The 25,730-nt window shown below is 48.5% G+C and overlaps 1 protein-coding gene across 10 annotated transcripts in view; it reads right to left on the reverse strand.

Moving 5' to 3' along the window:
• The window catches only part of TCF3 (transcription factor 3), a 118,951-nt gene extending 106,271 nt beyond the window's left edge, over positions 1-12,680 (reverse strand). For 5 of the 10 annotated variants that reach the window (XM_054013550.1, XM_054013543.1, XM_054013549.1 and 2 more), the window contains exons 1-3: positions 12,321-12,677; positions 8,561-8,662; positions 322-394 (exon numbers count right to left, since the gene is read on the reverse strand). In XM_054013550.1, the coding sequence (XP_053869525.1) occupies positions 322-394; positions 8,561-8,635 (148 nt within the window). In that variant the 5' untranslated portion in view covers positions 8,636-8,662; positions 12,321-12,677. Of the gene's footprint in view, positions 1-321; positions 395-8,560; positions 8,663-12,320 lie in introns of all 10 variants that reach the window. The other 5 variants (XM_054013548.1, XM_054013547.1, XM_054013546.1 and 2 more) reach the window with 2 other exon arrangements.
• Positions 12,681-25,730: the final 13,050 nt, after the last annotated feature.

Raw genomic sequence — 25,730 nt, forward strand, 5'->3', positions numbered from 1 at the left:
AAGGGAGTCCAACACCCAAATCCTATTGGAATTCAAACTCCCTTTAGCCTCTTTGAAAGTCCCGATCAAGAGAATTAACCTTCTAGTTATTCATGAAGTTTCACCTCAGTTACACAACAGCAAAAGATTCCTGGACACACACATATACACACAAGGGATTACGGAATTAACATTCGTACTCAGAGCAGCAGCGGTACAATAGAAGCATGAAAATACATTAAAGAACATCCACGGAACTGACAACTCCCTTTGCTTTGGGGCTTTGTATTTGTTTTTAACTCTGAAAAGAGGCATTAAGAGGGGGGGAAAAAAAGACAATACCTGATCCGCCAAACTGCGTGCTCGCTAGCGTCGTGGGTCTGTTTTTCCCATTAGCCACTGGCAGGGGGAACATCTAGAAAAACAGGAAGATGAGAGAGAGGGAGAAAGAAAGATTTCAATAAGTTAGCTTTTCTGTGTTGTGGTAAGGGAGGGACGAGAAAGAAGTAAAAGTATTGTGAGTGCAGAAATCTCTCCAACTGCTTTCCCAGCTGATCTATATAGCAGGGAGGAGTGTCCCCCAACTCTGAGCTGATATATATCCATTCCCGAGCAAGTAAACTTTTGTGTACACAGATCTTCCAATTTTTTTCCATGAAGAAGCAGCTTCTGGGATATTTTTCATTTCCACTGGAGAAGAGAGGTTTCCTCTTCCCACCCCTGCACTTAGGCCTCATTATTTCTTTCCCACATTATTACAGGAGGCAAAAAATCTAGGAAAAGCACAAGGCCAAAGTATGATTTGTTTCCTTATTAATAAATTAGCATAAAGGATGTAGTACCCAATTCTCCATCTACACAGAGGTTCACCCCACTCTTTTCCCCGAATTAAACACATGCAAAGACCTGGTTTATTTCCTCTTTATTTCCCCCTCCTTATTTGGTGCTATCCTATATCCTAGGAAGAAGTTAGCAGCTACCATAGTCATCAGTGTCCTCTCCAGCTGGAGTCACTAAGCTACACATTTATTTGCTGCTTACCTTCAGTGCACAACCACCTCATTTAGGACTCCAGAAGATCTCTCCCCCCCCCTTCCCCCCCCCCACGGTTTTGGGAGGAAAATGTGATCCATCCACTTTCCCTCTCCACCCAGAGACACTGCACCAATGTAAATAAGCCAAGATAGTGGACATTCTGCAAAAATGTGTAGGCAGATAAAGTCTGCCTGATTCCAACATTATGTAACACATACTAACACATGATCAGAAAGATTAATGTGCTTTACAGTATCTGTCATTTTAGCTACCTGTTTGCTACATTGTTACTGCTACAATTTATAGCTAATCTCCCTCTGCCAGAGAGCTTCCTCAAAAATACTGCATACCTAGTCAGCTAAGGTGGACAAATATTTTTAAAATAAACGGGGTGGGTTTCAAAAATTTGTTGTTTAAAAAAAAATGTATATACACCTGTGTGCAGCAGAAGAGAAAACTAATTCTTTTCTACAAACATTGAGCTTCAGCCAGTAAAACAACTGGTGGGAAAATGCTCAATAAATTAACATTTTAAAATGTTTTTAATACTCAACTCAGATATTTTCACCATCAAATCATTTACATTATTTTTAGCTTCATAATGTCTGAATAACTCAAAGTTTTAATACTTTAAAGATTAAACAATTTAATGACACTTTAATAGAGAAATGCAGCATTTCATGCCCTGACATATTTGATGCTTTCTTGTGACCAGGAATGTTCCTTTACACAGTTGTCTGCTCAGCTTTGGTTACTAATCTCAAAAATACAGGAATATGTGGGGGAGATTTTTCAAAGGCAGAAAGACCAATTAGCCAATCAACTTCCATTGAAAAGCCATGGAATTTGGGTGCCTAACTCCCATACATGTGAAAATATGTAAGTATTTGTGTGCGAGCATGCATATATACACTTAAAAAAACATCTAAACCGAAGGCTCACAAGATGCTTAGATTTTCAGTGCTAGGAAAGAAATTCCTTAGAGCAACAGCAATGTTAGTTTATATAGATAGTGTTGTTGTAGCCATGCTGGTCCTAGGATATTAGTGAGACAAGGTGGGTGAGATAATATCTTCTAGGTCCAATAAAAGATATTACCTCACCCAGCTTGTCAGTTTAGAGAGAGAGATTTTTAAAATAAGGGATATTAAAATGATATTGTTAGAAATTCACTTAATTAGCTCAGTAAGACAGCGCGGGAGATTGCCTTACTCCCTCCCCCCCAGGAGATGAGAGAAATGTTACTTTAACTGAAATGGTCAGTAATCTTCATTTCCAAGAATTAAAAAGAAGTTCTCTGTTTGGGGAGGGGCTTGAATTTATTGGTATCGAGCATCAATTTGTACATGCTGGCTTCTTAAGCCACACAGTTTGCTTATTTTTCATAAGCATTTCTGGTTAATAATTGCTGATGCAACAACAAAAAGCCCACAAGGTTAGAGTGAAAACACCAATGGAGAAAATGTGTAGTTTTGTTCCATTGTGCAATACACATTTTCTCTTCTACTTCTGCAAAAGGGGTCTCCCCCCAGCACCGCTATTTTTGGCAATCCCCAACACACCCACACACCGAACACATATGAATGAGGGATGCCTTCCCACCTCTTGCCTTCATCTTCCTTATTCTGTTTTGAAAGATACTGTCAGTGGGAGTCTGAAGTAACCCTTTCCTGCTCTCATTACCATAGGAATTAAAGAATGATCAAAGAATTATCACTCATCAAAGCAAGCTGAGACTTTAAAGCATCACAACATTTGATAAATAAGGAACCGCACACTAATGTTACTTCAATACTAATTTGCAAGCCATATATTATAGATGAAATGCAGGAAATATAATGCTTATACTGTCAACTTCTGTTTTTCCACAGTGGTGTGGGTTTAAGTCACACTGCTATGCTTCACTTAAGGGCATAGCGTAAATCAGATTAAGAGTGTCCTCTGCCTTTGTTAGTTTGTATCACTCAACAGCAAAATCTAAGTTCACTCACACACTGTGAATTCCCTTTTTATTTTTAAATGTTACTTTAAAAATAAAATATTTAGATGGAAAAAGAACAGCATGCAAAGGAAGGGCCTAAGAATCAAGCTCTTCCAATTTTGTAATTGGCTCATTACTTGTTCTTTGTTGGATTTGAACAACATAGGTTTAACGGTGTTATGTAAAAGCCCCCGTCTTAAATTTCTGTATACAGTATTGCACTGATGCCTTCAGTCTTCTTGACAGATGACGACTACTTAAATGTTATCCCCACAGATATCAGTGTGTCATTCTGGGATCCAATAAAAAACAAATCCAAACAAAGTGTGGAAAAAAAACTAGAGAGATATTTTAATGGATGGTTACATCTAAGCTACCAGCAATGTTCTGAGAGGTAAGCTTGTATGATAAGAGAAAGTGCATTTGTCCAGTCACATATTTTATATGTGGGGCCCTACCAAATTCCCAGTCCATTTTGGTCAATTCATGGTCATATGATTTTAAAAATGGTAAATTTCATGATTTCAGCTATTTAAATCTGAAATGTCATGGTATTGTAATTGCAGGGGTCCTGACCCAAAAAGGAGTTGTGTGTGTGTGGGGGGGGGGTCGCAAGGTTATTGTAGGGGGGGTTTGCGGTACTGCTACCCTTACTTCTGCGCTGCTGCTGGCAGCAACACTGCCTTCACAGCTGAGCAGCTGGAGAGCGGCAGCTGCTTGCCAGACACCCAGCTCAGAGCTGTGCCCTCAGTCAGCAGCTGACACTCTCCAGCCATCCAGTTCTGAAGGCAGCAGCCCAGAAGTAAGGGTGGCATGGTATGATATTGCCACCCTACTACTGGCAGGGCACTACCTTCAGAGCTGGGCGCTCGGCCAACAGCTACCACTCTCCGGCCGCCCAGCTCTGGAGTCAGCACAGAAGTAAGGGTGGCAATAACCTTCTGACTCCCCGCAACTCCCTTTTAGGTCAGGACCCCCAATTTGAGAAACGTTGGTCTCCCCCATGAAATCTGTATAGTATATAGGGTAAAAGCACACAAAAGACCAGATTTCATGGTGGGAGACCAGATTTCACAGTCCGTGACGCATTTTTCATGGCCGTGAATTTGATAGGGCCCTATTTATATGTTTATTAGCTGACAGATTTCAGTGACTTCACAGCCATTGCAGCCTACGGAGTTAATATATATTTTGAAAAATCTATTACTTTTAAGAACACTTTACCCAGACTTATTAATTTATTTTAGGTGAATTTGTCACCTGCTCAGACTATAACAAAGCAGCCATTATTATGTAGCTGCCACTCACGCATATTAAGTCCATTACAAATATTCTATTTACTGCTATTAAACCGCAATTCATTATGACATAACAGGCCTTTAGTTCATAAGGGAAGTATCAAATTAATAAAAAAGTTAAACCTGAAAGATATTTTGGAGCACATAAAATATCCAACCATTAACTTCTTTTCTATTAGTAGGGAATAGAAGGGATTCCACTTAACAAAATTAGCAAAGGCATAAGTGTTCTTTTAAGCAAAACCCTTCCGATTAAGGCTTTGTTTGCCTACTTAAACGTAAAGTGAACTTTATTACAGTTAGATTCTAAACAAAAAGCAGTTTTTATCATGGAAAGGCAGGCACTCTGCCTTCGCCACAGCGAGACATATGGCACTGCTTTAACGACACTGGATGTTTTAACTCTATGAAGTAGTTGAAGCAAACTTTTAAGGAGCTCCAGACAAAAAAAAGTCTATCCATGCAAAACAAGCCAGGTACTTGTTACGTAGCTTTAGAAAGGTTGGATCCAACTCTGCCTTGCACACGCAGTTTTACTCCTCGTGAGGTGGCTGGATCCTTGTGGTTCAGCATTTAATACAGAGTGCTCTCTTCCAGATAGATTTGGTTTTACAGTCTATGGTAAAGCCCTGTCCATACAGCAACTAACGACGTATCGTACTTAGTATCCGCACACCATATGGTTAATATTCGATTAACAACAGTGGCAGCTAACAGTGTTTCGCCCTGCCAGAGGCTTAGACTGGCACTCAGCCGCCTCCATGTATCTGGTTTGGCACACTTCTGCAGCACAGACAGGACCCCTAACCATGCCTGTGTAATTGTTTGGCTGCTGCTTCTTCCTCCCAGCTCTCATCGCGCTCTGACATCTCAGACTGCGCTGCACCAGAGGCTTGGTGCTTCCGCCGCTCTGTGTGTGCCCTCCAAGAACTATTTCCCTACCAAGGCATCATGGGATAGCTTCCCAAATTTTCCCAGAATGCCCTGAGACAAACACAGTTAGGCATCATGGAGATCAATGGAGGCTACTGTGTGGATAAAGCTGAATGGTGTGAACTGTAGTTAAAGTGACAAGCCTCAAGCTAGATTACAAAAGTCATGGCTATGACTGCAGCCTAGCCATGGGCTGAAGGCCCTTCTGAACAGGGCAAATAAATGAAGCCTCAGAAATGCCAAGCCACAAGTTGAAGACCCAATCATTAAAATTACAGACTAAAAAGGAAAATTAAATGTAATACTTTGAACCAATACTAAGTTTTGGGGGATGCCTTCTCCCAGATTTGCAATCCTCATCCGGCCCGCTGCAGTGGTAAAAGCAAGCTTTCAAATTCACTGTATTTTGAGGCACTGTGTTCAGAGGCACTTGTAACGAGCTCTGCTCTGCACACCCCAAAGCAGTTATCAGTCTACAGGCCTGCGAGTTCGGTCTGGAGGTAGAACTTCAGACCACTTAAACAGACATTACAACACACTTTGCTTTTCACCGTTTATTGGCAAGTTACTTTGGTAGAAAGCTTTGGATGGGTGATTTTGCAGTTCAATTAATACCTAATTTTCTCTCTTTTTTTGAGGTCTAAATCCGTCTCCTCAGGATAGGAGAGCTTACCTTATTTACAGTATTTTTTTCCCCAATTAACCCCACTGACTAGGCTATCCCTCATATACACAACCACTAGTGTCAGGACATAAAATTCACCCAACTGGGTGGCACACACAGCTCAGAGCTGGTCCAGAAATCGCTACAGGGGTGGTAGGCATTTTTCCTAGAAAAACAGATTGAAAGCATCGGCCTAAACAGATGCTGCTGAACACAAAGTCCTTGCCTCAATAGTCTTCATTCCTTTATCCTAGTCTGACACAGAACACTGGGACAACTTTTTATTCCTGCTTATTCAGAGATGAAGGAGGGGGAAAAAAACAAACCCAAGAGATCCAGACCACAAGACAATAAGTTACATCCCAGTTACAAGACGTGAGCACCCTGCAATGCTCCAAAGATTTAACTACGTAACTTCTATACTATGCTTAACAAGGATGTAGTATCAGTATGAACATTATCTACTAGCTAGTGAGTTTTATGTTATTGTAGGTTTTTAAATTCTCGTTCTTAGTGGGATATTTATTATTTTTAGAGACCTCTTTAGGCAAAATAGTATGTTCATGTCTGAGTGCAGATGGACACAACAGGCCCAATTCCAAAGCTTCCCACTGACTTGACAATGCAGGATCAGGCCTAATTTGTTATGGAATTAACCCACCCCCAGAAACAGAGCTATGCAGGGAACTGTCTCGGGCCCCAATCCTGCAAGCAGCAGACCCCAGAGCTCACATGGAGCCCCACTGACATCAAAGGTCTGCCCACGTGCCGCTAACTGCACAAGTGTCATATGGAGACAATGCTCCAAATGCCAGGCTCACACTGGATTGACTCTGGTTCAGTGACTTCAGCAGTTACACATTTACCCTAATGTAAGGGAACAAGAATTTTACCCAATGTATTAAATCTTTGCTCCAGATCAAAGTCTAGGCCCGGGGAGAGTTTTATAATATAAAAGGGAAATGTGTTGTTATTATAATGGCCCTGAACAATTACAGGAGTTGCAAATAAGGGTATTTTCAAATTTGCAAATAGAGTTTGGGAATTCTTTTTGGAAAGGAAGGAAGAGAAATAAGAAAATGTCCAATCCTGAACTAGATTCGATCTGCAATATCCACAAACTTGGATCTCTCATACATACAAGCGAGCCTGCCAAAGGGAACAGAAACCTCTGAAGTGAGGGAGAAAACAAGTTGCTCACCCTTCCCCAATAAACCCTGAACATATTTGTATTTTTGAGGTATAGCGTCATCACAGCCCCTCGCAATTGTAAACAATATTACTGTTACTTTTTAATTGGATCAACCTCCCATCAGCTGACGTTCATCCTGTCCCACCACCATGGGAATTCTCATACAGGGTAAGGAGAGAATACAGGTCATGAGAATACATGTGGATACATATGATGCCTGTGCAATTTGCAACTTCTTATTGATTACTGCAAGTTAGCTCTATTCTAAGAAGTCTTCTTATCTATGTCGTATCTTTATGCTGGGATCCAGAAGAGATGCAGTGTGTTAACACCGAGTATAAAGGAAATAAGGGGCAAGAAATTGTGACCATGTTCCCTTGTTTTATACCCCAACGGGAAGAAAAATTATCACAAAGGCATCACTGACAAATAACTAAGTATACCCAGAATGACCCAGAAGAAGAATGTCTGCATTGCTATTTAATGGTTATTCCTTTTTGTGGAGCTGTGTTTTTCCAATTTGTGTAGTAGGTTTGCTTATCTACAAAGCAAGACACACATGCCAAGTGTCATTAGGGTGCAGCACATGACAGAGGAACCAAGCTGGAGCTCGCATTCAAAACAGTAAATTTTTCTTTCCATGGGTCACCCACCAACTACAATCAAACATCACATATAGGCCCTGATCCTGCAAGCACTTACACATGCACTTGTCTTTACACACCTGAGTAATACCACTAACTTCAATGGAACTACTCCCATGTGCAAGGCTAAGCAAATTCATTTACAGGGTTGCAGCCTTTGTTTGCTACTACTAAAAGTGACCCCAAAAAAAGCACGTACATTCTCTGGGTAACTTCTTAGCCAACATTACTTTCTTTTTAATGACGGCCTCAAAATTTTACTGTAGAGCTTTGAGGATTTTTTGGGAAAGGAATAGGGGTACAGGAGTACATAATCCCTGTGAAAATATATATATAGGACTGCTCTGCAAAATTGCAAACTGACATAGAATAATCTGGAAGGACATGTATTCAACAATTTGGATCTGGGAAGAGGAAAAACACAGCCTGATGAATTAACTGTTAAGTAAAGTCACATCCTTGCATTAGTTACATATCCAAAGCTTCAGAAGTCATTATCCAGCACATTTTTCTATGAGCATTTAAACAGAATAGACTAATGTTTTCTGCTTCCACAGAACTTTCCCACCCAAAGATCACCATGTGTTCACTGCAAGGAAAGTCTTTACTAGTGCTGACCAGGGTCCCCCATTTCTTAACTTGAAGAAAAAAAGAAACAAGAACCCAGCTGCAGTGCACACAACATATCTGAAACCCACCATCTCCAATTTACCTCACTTTACAGGCTCACATTCTCTGCCCCCCTCCCCCACCCATTCTTCTAGATCTCAAGAACACTGGAAACAAATGAAGCTACTGTCCCTTTAAAGGCCCCCCTCTAAGGAGCTTGCTTACCATACTGAAGTCCAGCAGGTCACTGAGTTCTTTGTCTGTCCCAACTGCAGCCATTCTCTGCTGCTGCTGATTCATACTCCCACAGACTCAACAGTGGCAGTCCTAAAGAAAACCATGGGGGAGGGGAAGAGATATTTTAATGACTAGAGAAAACTACTCACCCCACTGATGAATATTTAAAAAAAAAGAAAGAAAGAAAGAAAAAAAAATCCCTTGCAAATCCCCAGCTTCCAACTTCTGCGCCTCAGTACGCAGTGAAAGTCCTCACATGGCACCCAGAGGCAGGAACAAGCCTTCTATTGACCAGACACACTTGTATGTTTGTTTTTTGCTGCCAATTCCACTAATTCAGACCAATTCTGTTGCTCCTGGCATGCAGCAAATGAAAGAAAAAAAAAAGTCAACTCATTTATCAAAGGGTTCAGGCAAGTTATCATTCAGGCTCTTGGCGGGTTTGGGCTTTTTGCCCCCTCCGTTTGTGGGAGTTCCCCTCCCACTTGTTTTTGTCTATTTCTCTTTAAAGTTTAAAAAGGGCCTGATTTCATGCCCTCCCCCACTCCAGGGTGCAGAGCTCCCATTTTATTTTGATTAGAGCTATGGGTGCTTGGCAACTCTGAAATCTAGCCCTTAGGTAACAAGAATTACCTACCAAAAAGGCAATAGTCTCCCCACAAAAGATGGAGAAAATAAGGTTAAATAATTATTTTCACCTTCAAAGGGCTTTCCAAAAATAAAACCCTCAAAACAATCTTGCAAGGTAGGTAAATATTGTTCTGCCAAATTTTACAGATTTTTTTTTTTTTAAAGGGAGATAGCCAAAAAGATCAACCCCATCACGGTAGGAAAATATTTCTTCAGGAGTAGAAATGGAGGCAGGGGATGGGATAAAGAATTCACTCTTCTTCCTCCTTAAAACTCATTGATAGCTATCAAGTGCAGCTGGCCAATAATTTAACTCATTCATCACAAGTTTAATATTTTTATACACACACAAAACTCTGTATTCCAAAGCATTCCTAGGAAGCACTGGCTCATCCATTACATTTCAGCGAGGTTTAAAAAATAAATATGCTGAAATCGATCCAGCACATACAAGACCTCTGCCACTATGTATAAAAAAAAAAAAAAAAAAAAGCCAAGGGATTTTTGTTTTTTTAAACCTGCCTTTATGTCATCAGTGCATCCGGCAATTATTTTTAAAGCAACTTTGAAAACATTATTCTCCCTTTCCCTCTGCCCAGTGGGTCCTGAAAGAACAGCCTTCCTCCTCCTCCTCCAAGGAGTCCCCAGAGAATCCCCAGCTTAGCAAGTCAAAAACAAGACAGAGGGGGGGTTGGGTGTGAAAGGGTCCTATTCAACCAAGCCCCAAAACCTAAGAAGCCCCAGACAACTGCAATGCTCCAAGGAGGCTGGGAGCAGCAGACAGGGTTTTATTGAGGTCACGGAGGCAACTTATACAATATGCCCCCCAAAAGAAATGAAATCTATATTTTTAAAACCCTCCTAGCATTTAACAAAACAAAAAATCCAGTGTCCTATAGAACAAGAACCCTGCCCTGATCATGTAAGAGAGAGAAGGCTGGGGTTGTTTTTGTTTGGTTTGACTTGGTTTGGTTTTGAAAAAAAAAAGACTAACAAAACTTGAACGTGCCTGAACGACAAAAGTGTGCATCATGCAAAACGTTTTTAATGGCTTTTTCTGGGCTGAGCCATGAGCGTTGGGGGAAGGGAAGAGGGGCTAACAAGTGAACAGGATTCGTGGTTCCCTCCCCCAACCTCCAAGCAGCAGCCAGTGCAAGCTGCAGCCAGGCGGCGGCGGGGGGGGGGGCTCTGCCTTTGAAGCAAATGGAGCTGCCGGAGAGTGTTATTTTTCAATCTGAAATCATTCACAGCAGTTTTTCCGCTGCATGCCGGCGGAGAAGCCCTTTTCCCGAGTTAACACACAGCAGATGTTCCCCTATTACCCCCCCCCCCCGCCCCATGCACTTCAACCTGAGACATTCGAGTTTCTTCCACCAGAGCCGAGGTGCACCTTATTGCCTTCGGACAAAGGCTCCTCCACCAGCAGCTCTCGCTCCTCTCCTCCCCCTACCCCCCTTCCTCTTCCTCCTCCTCCCTCTGCAAAGCGCTTTCCCAAATCTCCAGACACGGCCTACGTCGTGCCTGCTGCTCGCCTCGAGCCACCTCCAATGCAACCCCCCGAACGGACCCCAGTCACACACACACACCCCCCTCAGGTAGAAACTGCCACCAAAGAGAGCGCTCCCTTCCCCTGTGCACTTCCCGACAAAGTTTGCAAACTGCACACTCGCACTCCAACGGCAGGATAAACCAAACCCCGCTGCAGCAGGGGCCCTGCGAGTTTCAGATCGGCCTGTGGAGATGATACTAAGATTCACTCTATGTGCCGTGCCCCCCACCCCCCCACCCCACACACACACACACACACACACACACACACACAACTTTCCCATCACGGTTTGGGGCGAGATCATGCTCTCACTTCAAGCTCTTTAAACTTGGCTAGGAGAGGGGAACAATGAACCTTCTTCAAACCAGCTGCTCTTCCAGACCCTCGTTTTCACAACCCCCCCCCCCCGAATTTAACATGAAAAATGCACAAGATCCTAGAGAGTTATTCCACCAACACACACACAGAGACACACACGCCCCACACACACACACCCCTTTGCTGGGTAACCCCCCTACAGAGCCAGGATGAAGTTTGCAGCACTCCAATTTGAGGGGAGGCGAGGGGGGGGTTATTACCACTGGAAAAGCAGCCCCCCCACCCCCAATTCTGCCAGGCCCTTCCACTCACCCGGCGAGGCTGGGCTGAAGTTTACACCAGCTCCAGAGCGAGGGGGGAACAATAAACCCGTGCGATGGCAGCGGCCTTTAGAGGGTTGTTGTGGGGCTGGAATTGGAGAGGAATCCCCCCCCCAAGCCAGCTCCAGACGCGACCCCCCTCGCACCCCACATACCCTCAATACAAATCTAGGCTGCAGCCCTCGGAGGGGGTCAATCAGCTCCATGCAGCAGCCGGGAAGAGGGGTCCCCCCCCCAAACCAAACAGCCACCTCGACAGGACCCACTGGGCTTTGTTCCCCCCCGCCACGCTCCCCCCAAAAGCTGGGGCTGACAGGGCTCTGGAGCGGGGCCAATTGCCTCCCTACCAGAGTGACCTGGAAAGGGGGGGGGGAGAAAAGTCCCCCCCCATCAGCTTTTCCCCTGACGCTGCCTAGCAGGATCCGAGATTAAGTTCACAGCAGTTTGGGGGGGGGGCACACACTCTAAGCTCCCTGCACATAGACTTGGGGGGGGGGGGAGAAAGGAAGCCCCCCCCCAATCCCGGCCCTGACTCCCCCCCCCAGGAGCGGAGCCGAAGTTTGCACGAGTCCCAGCGCGTGTGTGGAGCAGGGACAATAAACTCCATGCAGCAGGGACCCGGGGGGGGGGGGGGAGAAGAGGAGAAGCGGGTAAAGAGATAGGAAGAGCCCCCCCCGCCCCCAAAAAACAACCCCTCTAAATCCACTCCACGCCCGGCACTCCCCCCAGAGACGGGGGGTTTACACTCCGGGGGGGGGGGGGGAGAGCTCCCCACCGCAGGGGCCTGGGGGGGAATGCCCCCCCCCCCGAAGTTTGCAGCAGTTCTGCTGGGGGGGGAGGCCAAGAACCGAGCTCCCCGCAGCAGGGGCCTGGACGGGGGGGTGCCGGAAGGAACCACCCCAAATCCCCCCCCCCCCCCCCCGGATTTTACCTGCTCGGGAAGAAAAGCATCCGAGGGGGGAGGGGAACGCAGACCCTCCCCCGGGCGCTGCCGCCGGGGGCTCCCGGACAAAGCGGCTGCTGGCTCCCCCCGCCGGCTGCCTGGGGCCGCGGCGCCCCGCTCCCGTCCCGCCCGGAGCCCGCCGCGGGCTCTATTGTTCTCGCCCGGCGGCCGGCGGATACGCTGTGGCGGGCGGCGGCGGCGCGCTCGCTCCGCATGGGCCGCGCGGCTCCTAGCGCTGCTGCTGCGGGCCGCTGCCTCCTCATCGTCCCCCCGCGGCGCGGGCGGCTGCTGGCGCTGGGGCGGCCGGAGACATGGGAGCCCCCCCGCCCCGCCTGCACATCGGGGCCGCGGCTGCTGCTGCGAGCGGCGCCTCCCCCCGCCGTATCCTTCCGCCGCGGGCCAGCTGCGCGGCGCGGGAGGGGCGGGGCCAGGGCGGCCTTGCCCGCCGGGGGCCCCGGCCTCTTCCTCGGGCCCGGCCGCCGCGCGGCCCCCGGCCTGGGGCCTTCCCCGGAGCCCCGCTGCGACCCCCTCCTGCCCTGGGCCCCCTCCGTCCCTCTTCCTTCCTCTGCGACCCCCCTCCTCCCCTGGGCCCCCTCCGTCCCTCTCTCCCCCTCCCCCTATTCCTGCCCCTGCTCCCCCTCCTGCCCTGGGCCCCTTCGTCCCTCTCCCCCCCCTCTTCCTTCCTCTGCGACCCCCTCCTCCCCTGGGCCCCTCCGTCCCTCTCTCCCCTCCCCCTGCAACCCCCTCCTGCCCTGAGCCCCTTCGCCCCTCTCCCCCCCCCCTCTTCCTTCCTCTGCGACCCCCTCCTGCCCTGGGCCCCCTCCCCCCATTCCTGCCCTGGGCCCCTCTCTCCTCCTCCCCCTATTCCTGCCTCTGCTCCCCCCTCCTGCCCTGGGCCCCCTCCCCCCATTCCTGCCCTGGGCCCCTTCCCCTCTTTCTCTCCTGCCCCCTCTCCCTCCTCTTCTCCTGCCCCCTTTTGTTCCCCCTCCTGCCCTGGGCCCCTTCCCCCTGCCCCTTCCCTTCCCTCTTTTCCCTTCCTCCTCTCCTCCCCTCCCCTCCCCTCCTATTCCTGCTCCCTCCCCCCTTTCTTCTATTCCTATCCCTGCTCCCCCCTCCTGCCCTGGGCCCCTCCCTCCTGTCTCTCCTGCCCCTCCCTTCCCTCTTCTCCTCCCCCCTTCCTTCTATTCCTGCTCCTCCCTCCTTCTCCTGCCCCTTCCCTCCCCGCTTTCTTCTATTCCTGCCCTGGGCCCCTTCCTCCCTGCACTTCTTCCTTGTCTCTTCTGCCTCTCCCTTCCCTCTTCTTCTGCCTCTTTCCTCCCCCCTCCCCCTTCCCCCTTCCCCCTTCCCCTTTCTTCTATTCCTGCCCCCCTTCCCTCATCTCCTGCTGCCTTTCGTCCCCCCTCCTCCTGCCCCTTCCCTCCCTCCTTTCTTCTATTCATGCCCGCTCCCCTCCTCCTGCCCCGTCCCTCCCCCTTTTTTCTATTTCTCTCCCCTTCCCTCCCCTCCCCTCCTCTTTCTTCTTTTTCTCCCCCTTCTTCTCTTCCTGCTCCCCTCCTCCTGCCCTTTTCATTTCTTTTCTCCTTCTTCTTTTCTACTTTTCCATTCCTTCTCCTGTCCCTTTCTGTTCTTCCCCCCACACCCACCCACCCTCCTGCCCTTTTTCTCTTTCTTTCCTCCCTCTTCTCTAGTCTCCTCTCTCTCTCTCTCCATTTGCCCCCCATACACGCTTTAGAGTTTGTAAAAATTATGCCCCCCCCAACACACACACTAAGTGATGCCCCCCCCCCAGGGTGGGAGTTTTGTAGCTTTTCACTTGTGGGGTGGTGGCGGCTAGGGTAACAGTGAGGGGTGAGTTGGGGGAAGCAGAGTGTCCTTTGGGGGCAGGGGAAGATATGGGGGCTTAGAAGCGTTGGAAGGAGGAGAGGCTGGGAGGAGCTTGGGGGTGCTCAGAGGAGCAACAGGTGAAGGGAGAAGGTGGCTGGTTTGGACAGCGGGATTTGGGGGATGGGGAGGAGCAGAGTGGGGGAAAGGGATGCCAGGGAGGGGTGGGAGAAGGGATGGAGGGCTGCTAGGGAGAGGACTGGGAGAAGTGGGGGGGTGGAAGGGCGGGATGCTGGGGTGAGTGGATGGAGGGTGGCATGAGGGGGGAAGGGATGCTAGGGAGGGGGTGAGAGAGGGAAGGGGTGCTGGGGGGGGAGAAGGGATGGAGGGCTGCCAGGGATCAGACTTGAAGAAGCAGGGGGCGGGGGGATGCCTGGGTGGGTGGAAGGAGGGTGGCAGGGATGCCAGGGATGGGGGGGGGAGGGATGCAGGGGTGTGTGTGGAAGGATGGTTAAGGCATTGCACTGGGAGCCAGGAGAGCAGGGCTCAGTGGCTGGCTCTGCCACAGACTTCCTTCCTGGCCTTGGGCCTGTGCCTTGGCCTGGCTGCAGCTCAGTGCCCCTGGATGGCAACCATCCTGCCCCTCCAGTGGGGTGTGAGGTGCCCAGATACCAGGGTGATGGGCGCCCTGCCAGAGCCTTGGAAGGAGGGGGGAGAACAGGAGCTTGGAGGGGGGAGGAGCAAAGGGGGAGGGGGCTAGGAGGAGCAGAGCGTGGGTGGGTGGGGCTAGGAAGAGCGGAGGGGACTATGTTTCCTGGCGGAGGGGGACGCGGGGCGCAGAATGCGGCCGAGGCAGGGGGCGGTGGCAGCAACATGACGAAATGGGAGCACCGGGAGATGGAATGATAAGGCCGCAGGGCATCGTCCAACGGGAGGGCCAAGCGGCCGCGAGTGGCAGGTGACTCGGCCAACCAGAGCCAGTCCCCTCCCCCTGCAAGCCCTTCGCCCACAGAGCAGGGAGGCTGGACTGTGTGAAGCCAGAGGCAGCTGCTTTGGGCTTTGCTTAGCGTCTCCCGCCCGCACCCTCCCTGCTGTGCCAGGGGCTCCCCCAGCACCGGGGTCAGGCGGAGGCCTGGGTGGGTCTGCTGGGGGCCGCCTGGGGGGAAGCTAACCTAGTTGCTTTGTTCACTTAAGAAATGGGGATGTTGCTGCAATCGCAGGGTCTCTTGCACCGTCCTCTGCAGCACCCCATCCACAGTGGGGCATGGGCAGCTGGGCCATGCCTTGGAGGGGAGGTAAATTTAGGTTTGCAGCTTAGCCCTAGAGGCGGGAGGGGCTGGACCCTCAAGGCCCCTGGATCCAGAGCTCTGGGGAAGCCTGGCTCATTCCTCTGCAAAGGACATGCTTGGGAGAGACCTGGTGGGTGGCCCAAACCAAATAGTTACATAATTATTTGTATCCCTGTAGCGCCCAGGGGCCCTAATCCTAGGCCAGGACTCCATTGCGTGAGATGCTGCACACAGCGAACGCAAAGATGGCCAGGATACCAAGCGGCTGAAAATCCAAGACAAGAGACAATAGATGGATATAGACAGATTGGGGGAGGGAGGGGGCAGGTTACACGGTAACAGTCAAAGCTCTGGATCCAAACTTTGGGGACGTTCAGAACCAGATCTGAGGTTTGGTGCTGGCCCATCTTTCTTGGACTGAGCCACCCATCCCCTCCCATAAACTCCTTCACCCTGGCTCTGAATATTCCCAAACACTGAGGGATTCTGACTGAGCATGTTTGGGACATCCTGTGATGTAGACTGAGATACTCAGATTGCAACAGAGGGGCTGGGTGGTTCTGTTTGTCCAGCACCTGGCACAGTGGGGTCCTGGTCTATCACTGAAGTGCCTATATGCTACTGCATCACAACTAATGATATTTGGAGATATTTCCAATCCCTGTTTTTAACTCTACCCCTTTTGATTTCGCTCTTTCGCTCTCCTTTAATTTCCTGTTTTAACTTTGTAACGATGCTTTAACATTTAACAGGCCTTTGGGGGTGCTCTTTGTATCAAAGATGTTGATAAAAAATTGCAGTCCTCTTGTTCAGTTTGCCACATGCTGTGAATGGAGGGGCTCTGGCAGGCCATTGCGCTCTGACCCAATTTGTTCCTAGATTGTTGTTTTAATAAAATAATTAGGTTTGGGGAGTGGTCTTTATCTTGTGCTTCATCTTTAGTTTATGGGGCTTGACCAGTCAGTAGCTACAGTAGCCCTTTCTCTTCTGGGATGGGAGTTAAAGGGTGAAGTTATGGCTGATGGAACTGGACAAGTTCCACCTGTCAAATCTAGATCTAGGAGTGTGTCTTAGGGCTTCTCTAAACACAGAAGTTGCAGCAGTGTAACTAAAGGTGTGATGTTAAACTAGTGCACTATGAGGTGATGATGTTCTTACTGCGGTTTGAATTGCTACAATCCAGGTTTAAATCAAATGTAAGAAGATCCACACACAAACCTACACAGGTTTAACTTTCCTCCTTCAGTTAAATGGGTGCAAATGTGTGAAGCCATTTTTGTGTGTTACCCGCAGTTCTCTGCGCAGTGGCTCTCTTATTGTGTCATTCCCTGATGCTCCAGAAGTTGGGAATTCTGTGAATGTTTTTAAAGATCATGTTGGCATCTTCATGAGTATCAAAATATGTGACCATGCCCATTATTGGCTAGTGTTTCCACTTTTGGCAGGAGCATCAGTCTTTTCCAGTGACTTTGGGCAACACAGCAATTGGCAGTTACTGTAGATACTTCCATGCAGGCTGAAAACTTTGTCGGTGGGATAGGCAGGGGGTGTTTCCTTTTGAAATACCATAGAGTGCCCTTTTAATACAATGTTGACTGGCTGTGTATAACCAGAACCCACGCCTTTGGGTCTGGTGTCATTTCTCCTGGCATCAGGTCATGGATCTATCCAAAACTGCTGGGGGCAAGGATTCAGTGAAGCGCATGCATGCCTATAGCATGGTGTACCAAAGTTAAATAGTTTTTGTGCCCACCTATATTATTGCTAAGTCTGAAACTTACATATGGCTGTTGTGGGTGGGGGAAGTGGGTTTATCTAATCTTACAAAGTCTACACCAGTGTCAGATGGAGGAGAAGAACTGGAGGTGGATTCCTGTGTCCTGGAATGGACTCTGGGTGAAGAAGATTCAAAAATGGAATAGATGCTGGACCCAGCCCCTCATTGCATTTACCCCTAGCACCACTGCTATCACTATTTTCACTTGTAAAGGTGATTGGTGGCTTTCCCTTTCCAGCCAGAAGGCTTGTTTGGTTTCCCCATGACCCCACAGGCACCGTGTTCTGCTTTAGTGCTAGTGTGACAGATGTTTTAATGTTCATGTTGTTTGAGCCCCACTTGGCACCCAGCACTTGCATCTCTTTTGCCACTAGCCATCACCTAAAACTTAAAGGCACTTTAAAGGGGAAGGAAACTACATCCCTTTAAACAGACTTGTTGAAAAATTCTGTCTTGAATATACATTAGCATGGGGGGGAGGGTCTGTGATGGATTCTGGTTTTGTCCCTATTTAATTACCATGGCTGGGAAATCAGTGGACAGGTGCTGGGGTATCTGCCCCAGTGCAAACATCCAATGCCCCCAAGGTGAACGGTGATAAGCCATGATTTGAACTGGTGCACATCACACCCCCATCCCTGGAAGCAGGGGTGAAGTGCACAGGTGCAAACAGCACCTCTGTCCCAGGGGGTTGCTCAGGGATTGCTCGAGCCAGGGCCAATCAGCCGTGTAAACAGAGCAGGCAGCAGGGTAAGCCCACCTCAGTCCTCCAATGTGCATCCCGCTTCGCTTGCCCTTTGCAGCCGCTCAGGCCGGGCGATCCCGTTTCTCCCCGTGGTTTACCTGGCGCCGCTGCACCCCTCGGCCAGCTCGGCGCTATTTTCCTCCTCCTCGGCCTCGTCTTCCTTCCCTCACCACTTTCCTGTCCCGCCTCAACGGCTCCTTTCCTCGGGAGGCCCCGGGTGGCAACCAGAAAATCAATCTGTCTGGCTGGCTGGGGCTGATTCATAGAGCCAGGGCGGAGAGAGAGCGAAAGAAAGAAAGAAAAAGTGTGGGATGACTTCAGGGAAAGGGGGGGGAGGGGCGCGGCAGCAGGGAACATTTTGTGAAAGCTGCAGCATCCCTTTCCCAAGCCTTGTTTACCTGCTGGGGGAGCCTGGCTCTGGGGGGAAAGGGACCCTTGCACTTTTCACTAGTGCTTTCGCTTTTGCAGGGCACCAGGATTCCCAGCACACACACACACACACTCTCCCCTACCCCTGACAGCTCCCTTGGCCAGGCCACCGGGAAACACAATGGGGCAAATCCCTGGAACTGCAGCGTTCGGCCAAATCCATCTCAGGGGTAAACTCCACTGAGCCGGGTAGGGTGACAGGAGGGATCACTAGGGCCTGGCTTTTTTTAATACTTAGTGGGCAGATTCTCAGCTGGTTTGCTAGCTCTGGGCCCTAAGGAGTGAAGCCCTAATTCGATCCTTTTGGAGCATCTTTCTCAGGGCGCACGTGCTTTGATCGTTTCTCGTGCACACGCAGTCCTGCCGAAACTTACGCACAACGTTAGAAACATCATCATCCTATGACTTTAAAATTATCCCTGTACAACACTCTTCTTGCAGAGTCACTGGTGCCTCTTTCCCTGCTCTGTCATGGTGGAATATCCCTTTTTAGTGCCTGCGGGGCACGGAGACACATGTGCCTTGTGAGGACCCAGACTCTGCAGTGTGAGGTGCTTTAGGGAGGCACGTAATAATAAAGTGAAATGCTACGGCCTGGTGGTTAAGGTATTGGGCTGGGACTCAGGAGAACTGTGTTCAGTTTCTCACAGTGCTACAAACTTCATGTGGGATCTTGCACTAATTGTCTTAATCCCTCTGTGCCGCATCTATAGAATGAGGCTAATAATCCTTCCTTCTCCCACCTTTGCCTAGTTAGAGTGCGAGCTCTTTGGAGCAGGAGTTGTCTCACTAGATGCACGTACAGCACCTACCACAATGGGTCCCCAATCTCAACAGTCACCTCCTGTGACTGTATTATAAATAATAACGTAGTGCTCCTAATGGATGTAACACACCTCTTTCGCCTCTCACTCGTTAGAGGAGCATCTTTGGGAAGTGATGGGCTGGAAGAGTCAGAATGTCACTAACGGTTGCAAAACATATTTTAGATTTCTTCTGTTGTTGTTGCCATCATTTCACCGTCAGAATGACTGTAATTACACCTCAGTGTTTAGATACTATGGCGATGGGTGCTGTGCTAAACCACATCCTAGAAAGAAATAGTGGGTAGGAGTTAAAACGGTACCCCGGAGAGGAGTTCCCCTCACACCCACCAACGTGACACCTACCTCTTTTCTCAGGGTTGTAAAATAACTGGCTCTGCTCTGTGAGGGTAGACGCAGAGCTGTTTTTCCAGCTCTGAGTTACCCTCTGAGGTTGAGCACTTCCTTGTTAGCTGGATAGTCTTACACCTATGTTAAAAATAGTTTGCCTTAGGGTTTATCCCCTTCAGAAAGTTGCACTTCTTTAACCTAACATGAATTTAGGCTGGTTTAACTAAATCAGTGTAAATCCTCTGAGTGGATGCACTTATTTCAGTTCAAGATTGGCTCAATTTGGTTTTGTTTACATTGACTGAAATAAGCTGCCCTGAATCTGAAATAAGGGTGTCCACGCAACACAGGGGTTTGCACCGGGTTTCAAAACTAATTGAACATCTTTCCTGTGTAGACAAGGCCTTAGAAAAGGAAAAGCAAAGCCCCGGTGTTTTCGTACTTACTTTAACCTCTCCCTGTTTGGAACAGGAGGCAGAATCTTTCATTCCTGCTCCCACTCCAGCCATTTCTGTTCAATTTCAAATCATTTCAGTGTCAAAGCAGGTGCAAGGAGGAAGTTTGGTCATGCAGAGGCTGAAATCAGGGCTGCCCGCTAGTTCCCCGAGCTGGCGCGCATGAGGGAGGTGCTAAGAGGCCACAAGGGGCGGCTCTCAAACCCATTTCAATTCCTCATGACCATTGTTTCCTCAAATCCCAGATGGGCATGGCCTGGGAGATCCCTCAAGGGCAGGGGCCAGATTTTGTGCATCTTTGGGGGCACAGGAGTGCCTGTGTGGGGAGAATCACCTCCCAGATTCTGGACATTTTAGCTTCTGGCATAAGTTAGACCAGCCCCCCCATGAGCCTTCCCCATCTGCCTATGGGCTGCTCTGCAGCCCAGATTTAAGAATGCGGAGTACATGGGCCACTCTCCCTCCTGACCACGAGCCAGCCCTGTCTCTGACGTGCCACTGTGCCAGGGGCTGTAATGGAGGGCTGCTCTGGGCTGTGTGTGCCAGCTATACACCATTACTGCCCCAGGGGCTGCGCCTTGTAAGGTGTCTAATAGCAGACGGGACATAGGGCAGGCCAGAATCCAGCCCTGGGACTGTTCAGTTTAGAGATTTGCTCTGTGATTGTACAGTGCCTAGCACGATGAGCGGCTGGTCCATGAGCGACTGAAGCTCCTAGAAGTTATGATAATGCAAATAAAATATAGTAATAAGAGAGGGGCATGACAGATTTACACAGAATAATAAATTGTACAGAGAAGGCAAATCAGCGATCCCTATTTGCCCTTTCTCACTGAAGAGGGAGCTAGGCAGTCGTCCAATGAATCTGCAAAGCAACACATTGGAAATGAGTAAAAGGAAATGCTTTTTCCCCACCACATCCCACAGTTAGCATGTGGAACTCACTGCCACAACATATAACTGAAGCTGAGAGTTTAGTAAGTCAAAGAAAGCCTAGACATGTATAAGGATAACGAGAGCCTGGTGATATTAGATAGGATAACACTCTCAAGCAGTTAAAAATCACAAGATTGGTTTAAAAATAAGAAGATTTTACAAACAATCCTCACTGGGATCTTTTTAATCTGCCTTTTGGATTTTTAGTCTTTAGGGGTCATGTTGTCAAGCATTTCTCTGTAACCACGAGAGCTAGAAACTTCCTTTTTTAAAAATATGAAAGTTGAGATTCTCACGTCATTCCGTCCATGACTCCAGGCGCTGGGGCTTATGTCAAATACCAAGTATTGCAAGACTTAGGATAAAATTGTGAGAATTGGCAACAGTAGGTACACAAACAAGTTGCATAATGGATGCTTCAGGGCTTCAGCCAGTCACTAGCTGTTCGGGATGTGTGGGAAGACATTTCCCCGATGGCCAGGTTATTCCATAGTTGTTCACTGTAGGGTTTCTCGTACCTTCTGGTGACCCTGCTGCTGACCACTTCATGGGCCGCTGGACTCGATGGATGGTTGGATTGATGCAATATGGCAATTCCTGTCAGATAGCTGCAAAAACCCGAGGAGAGTGAATGGCCCCCCCTAAGCTGCTCCTAGTACAGGGAAGCAAACGTGGCGTCTTTTTGCATTTGAGTTCATCAGGAGGCTACATTCAGCTTTTAGTTACACCAGAACCCCTCTGAATTGACTCTGTAAGCTGCTTGGGGCAGGGACTGTCTTTTTGTTGTGTGTTTGTGCAGCACCGAGCCCAGCGGGATCTCAGTGCATGACGGGCTCCTACGCGCTACCGCAATACAAGCAATAAATCATGGTACTGATTCATAGATTCTAGGACTGGAAGGGACCTCAAGAGGTCATTGAGTCCAGTCCCCTGTCCTCCTGATTAAGCCAGTGGAGTTATTCCAGATTTATACTGGAATAGCTGAGACACAAGATTCAATTACTAGGGAAGTGAATGGCACCCCATGGACCCGGGAGAGAGCAATCCACCCCCCTCTTTACAGAGTACCCTGTAGTGGTCATATGGTTTCACTTATGACCTGACATGTAGTTCTTCCATACGTGGAAGGATCTCCCATGGAAGGCAGTGAGAGTGGGCGTGGGGGAGGGATGGAAGGCTTCCGAGAACATCTGATACCTTCCAGCAGAGCTTTGTAGTCCTGGAAGCTATCAATGAAACTGGCAACACTAAAGCCCCTCCCCCAAAGGTCTAGGCAATGAATCCTGCAATATGAGAGGCCACCTCTGCCGTAGGTTTACCGACAGGCCCATCAATCTCTACGAGTCTTAATTATTCCCACAGCATCATGGGTCAGTATGAAATAGAATCCAGAGGGAAAGAGGTGCCCATGGGTGGGTAGGGTGACCAGATAGCAAGTGTGAAAAATTGGGACAGAGGTGGAGGGTAATAGGAGCTCATATAAAAAAAAGTCTCAAATATCAGGACTGTCCCTATAAATTTGGGACATCTGGTCACCCTATGGGTAGGTCTCGTTGAGCTCCTGTGAGTTCTGTCACTGTGCAGCGGCTATGGCAGGACAGGAGGACATGGGATCAGACCCAGGTGCCCAGAAACACAGATTCACACCCAAAGGCCCAGATCCTCAAAGGTATTTAGGTGCCTAAATTGAAATCAATGGGAGTTAGGTGCTTATCTGTCGTTGAGGATCTGGGCGTAAAGACCCACCATGCAGACAGTGCAGTACAAACACACACATGTGCACAGTCATAAAACATACATATAGATAGACGCATGCATCTCGCAAGCACACACCAGAACATCAACATAGGCAAACAAACGTAACTATGCAGTTGTGCACAATCACACCTTAACCTACACATGCACACTAACCTGGAGCGCACACGCACACACACTCAAAGGTTCACATACAAACACGCAAACACAGCAATCCAAATTTAAACATATGCACTTTCACAAATGCTAACACACAACTACAGAAGCATGCCTCACACACATACAAAAATGCAATCAAACATATCCAGATATATAAACTCACACAGCCACGTCCAACTGCACAGACCCATACGTCCATAAACCAATGGACCCAGATAAACACGCACAAAAACGTGCACACCGGCTGCTGCCCCACAAACACACCCAAATGCACCCATGCACAAAAACATACAAGTACAGGTCCACATAGAAATATACACAACAGCACTCATCTATTTATGCCAGCACGCTGGTACACAATGCCCCTGCAAACACAGATGGAAATACAAAGGCACACACGAATTTCAATGCAAACACAACACCCAAGTATAAATAAATGTGCAGATGTGCACATGCCCCAATGCAGGGTCTACTGGCCCTTTTGCAGATACAAATGCACACAGCCAGCCAGCAAGTCACACCATTACCCAGCCCAGCCTTGTACATGCACAGGTGTAGCCACAACCCCTAGCATTACAAACACATATGTTATTTCTGTGGCTTAGATTTTAGTCCCCCTTTAATACTTGTTCACTGCTAGCCTTCTGCCCGCAGTCTGCCCTCCGTCATACTCATCTTTCCCCGGTGTATTGGGGCCCACATTTTCAGAAGTAGCCTCTGGTCTTGGGTGCCCAACTTGGGCCTAGCTTTTCTTTTGCACTGAGCACCCCCAGCCCCAGCTCAAGCCCCACAGGGGCAGCAGGGGATCAGCACTTCTGGATATCCTGGAGATTCAAGCTGGGTGTGTTGTAAGTGTCCATTTAAAAAGTTCCCTGGGGCAGGGACCACAACTCAGCCCTGGAGTGACTCTTCGTGTGGGCAGTGGGACATGCTTCTACTTATTACTACGGCAGTGCCAGAAGGCCTGACCTGAGATCAGGGCCCCATTGTGCTGAACACTCTAGAGCAGGGGTCAGCAATGTTTCAGAAGTGCTGGGCCGAGTCTTCGTTTATTCACTCTGATTTCAGGTTTCGCGTGCCAGTCATACATTTGAACGTTTTTAGAAGGTCTCTTTCTCTAAGTCTATAATATAGAACTAAACTATTGTTGTTTGTAAAGTAAATAAGGTTTTTAAAATGTTTAAGAAGCTTCATTTCAAATTAAATTAAAATGCAGAGCCCCCCGGACCGGTGGCCAGGACCTGGGCAGTGTGAGTGCCACTGAAAATCAGCTCTCGTGCCAGAGGTTGCCTACCCCTGCTCTAGAGGCAAAGTGCCTCCCCTCTGGGGCACAGAGGTGGAATAGACGGAGAATGGAAAGGGAGATGGACATGCCAGCATCACACAGTGCGTCAGTAGCAGATCCAGGAGCAGAACCCAGAGCTGCTGTGTTTGACCCCAGTGCCCTGCCCACTGGACCATACTCCCTCTGTTTATACTAGGCTTCCTTTCACCCCTTATTCTTCTTACTTGTAAGGAATGCAGCTAACACCCTACCGGCCGAATAACCCACAGTAATACTCACAGGCACAGCAGTGAGAAAGGATAGACTTAAAGCTTGGGAAGGTGCTAGCTTGCCTGACCCATAGTTCTGCTGATGCATCTCAGCCCCCCTGCAATTCCAGTCCTGGTCTCTCTCCTAACTCTGCCAGTACACCTGGATCCAGCAGCCCCCAGCTGTTTGAGTTGTGGTCCCCTCGGGAGCAGAAACTAGCTCGCCACAGCTGAGGCAGGCATATGGGGTGGGGGTGATGCAGATAGGCCGTGTGTTTCCAACATCAGAAAACGGGCGCATCACGAATGCTAGTTAATATCACCGCACGAATCAAACAAATCCCATTGGTGCCAGAATGCAGATTCATCAATTGCTTTCACCTAACGCAGCGGTTTTCAACCTGGGGTCCGCAGACCCCTGGGAGGCCACAGACTATGTCTAAGATTTCCAAAGGGGTCCGCCCGTCCCTTAGAAAATTATTAGGGGTCGCACATGAAAAAAGGTTGAAAACCGCCTACCCAAGGCAATACCGTGTTTGCAGCTCATCACAGAAGAAACGAAAAGCAATACAATATCAATAAACACCGTGCTGCTGGGAGCCAGAAGGGAAGGCAGAGAAATATAATAACATTAAGCAAATACAGCTGAACTCCCCAGAAAACAAAAGGTACCCAACAACCTTTAACTCCATCCCAATGTAAAATAAGCCTCCCTGAGGTCTGCAATGCAGTGTGCCAGCCAAGACTCTGACAGCTTTTGCTGCTACAGAGAGAGATGTATTCTGCAGAATTCCCATCAGGAGGGACTGGTGCGTCTTTGCACTTTTGTTAGCCCAGTTTGCTGTTCATGGGAAATGAAGAGGAAGAATCAAAATACCCACCCCCGCTGTAGCAACAGATCTAGGCAAACATTTCTGACAGTGTTAACCACCTCTGATGAGGGGTCCATCTGAGCAAAGGTTTTGGCAGTAATAGAAAAACTTCCTGTCAAAATGATTGCAATGGCTTTTGCATTCCCCTCAGTAGCTGAAAAAAAATACTCTGTCCTCTCTGCTTCCCACTACGTGAAGTCCACGTGATTAAAGTTTGCAGACAAAGACAAAGGGTGGGGGTCTGGTTATTGCACTTGACTGGGGCCACAACATGTGGATTCAGTTCCTGGCTCTCTTATAGATACCTTGGGCAAGTCACTTAGGCCAGAGGTATTTAGATGCCTAAACCTCATATTTAGGTGCCTACGTCCCCATTGGAGGCCACTGCACTCCACAAAACTCCTGCCGGACAGCCGCCTAACCCTGTAGGTGCCTAAACTCACTTGGTGTTCCAGTCTTCAGGGTAAACGTTC

Source organism: Malaclemys terrapin, chromosome 24 (assembly GCF_027887155.1).
Source record: "Malaclemys terrapin pileata isolate rMalTer1 chromosome 24, rMalTer1.hap1, whole genome shotgun sequence".
NCBI classification, from domain to species: domain Eukaryota; kingdom Metazoa; phylum Chordata; order Testudines; family Emydidae; genus Malaclemys; species Malaclemys terrapin.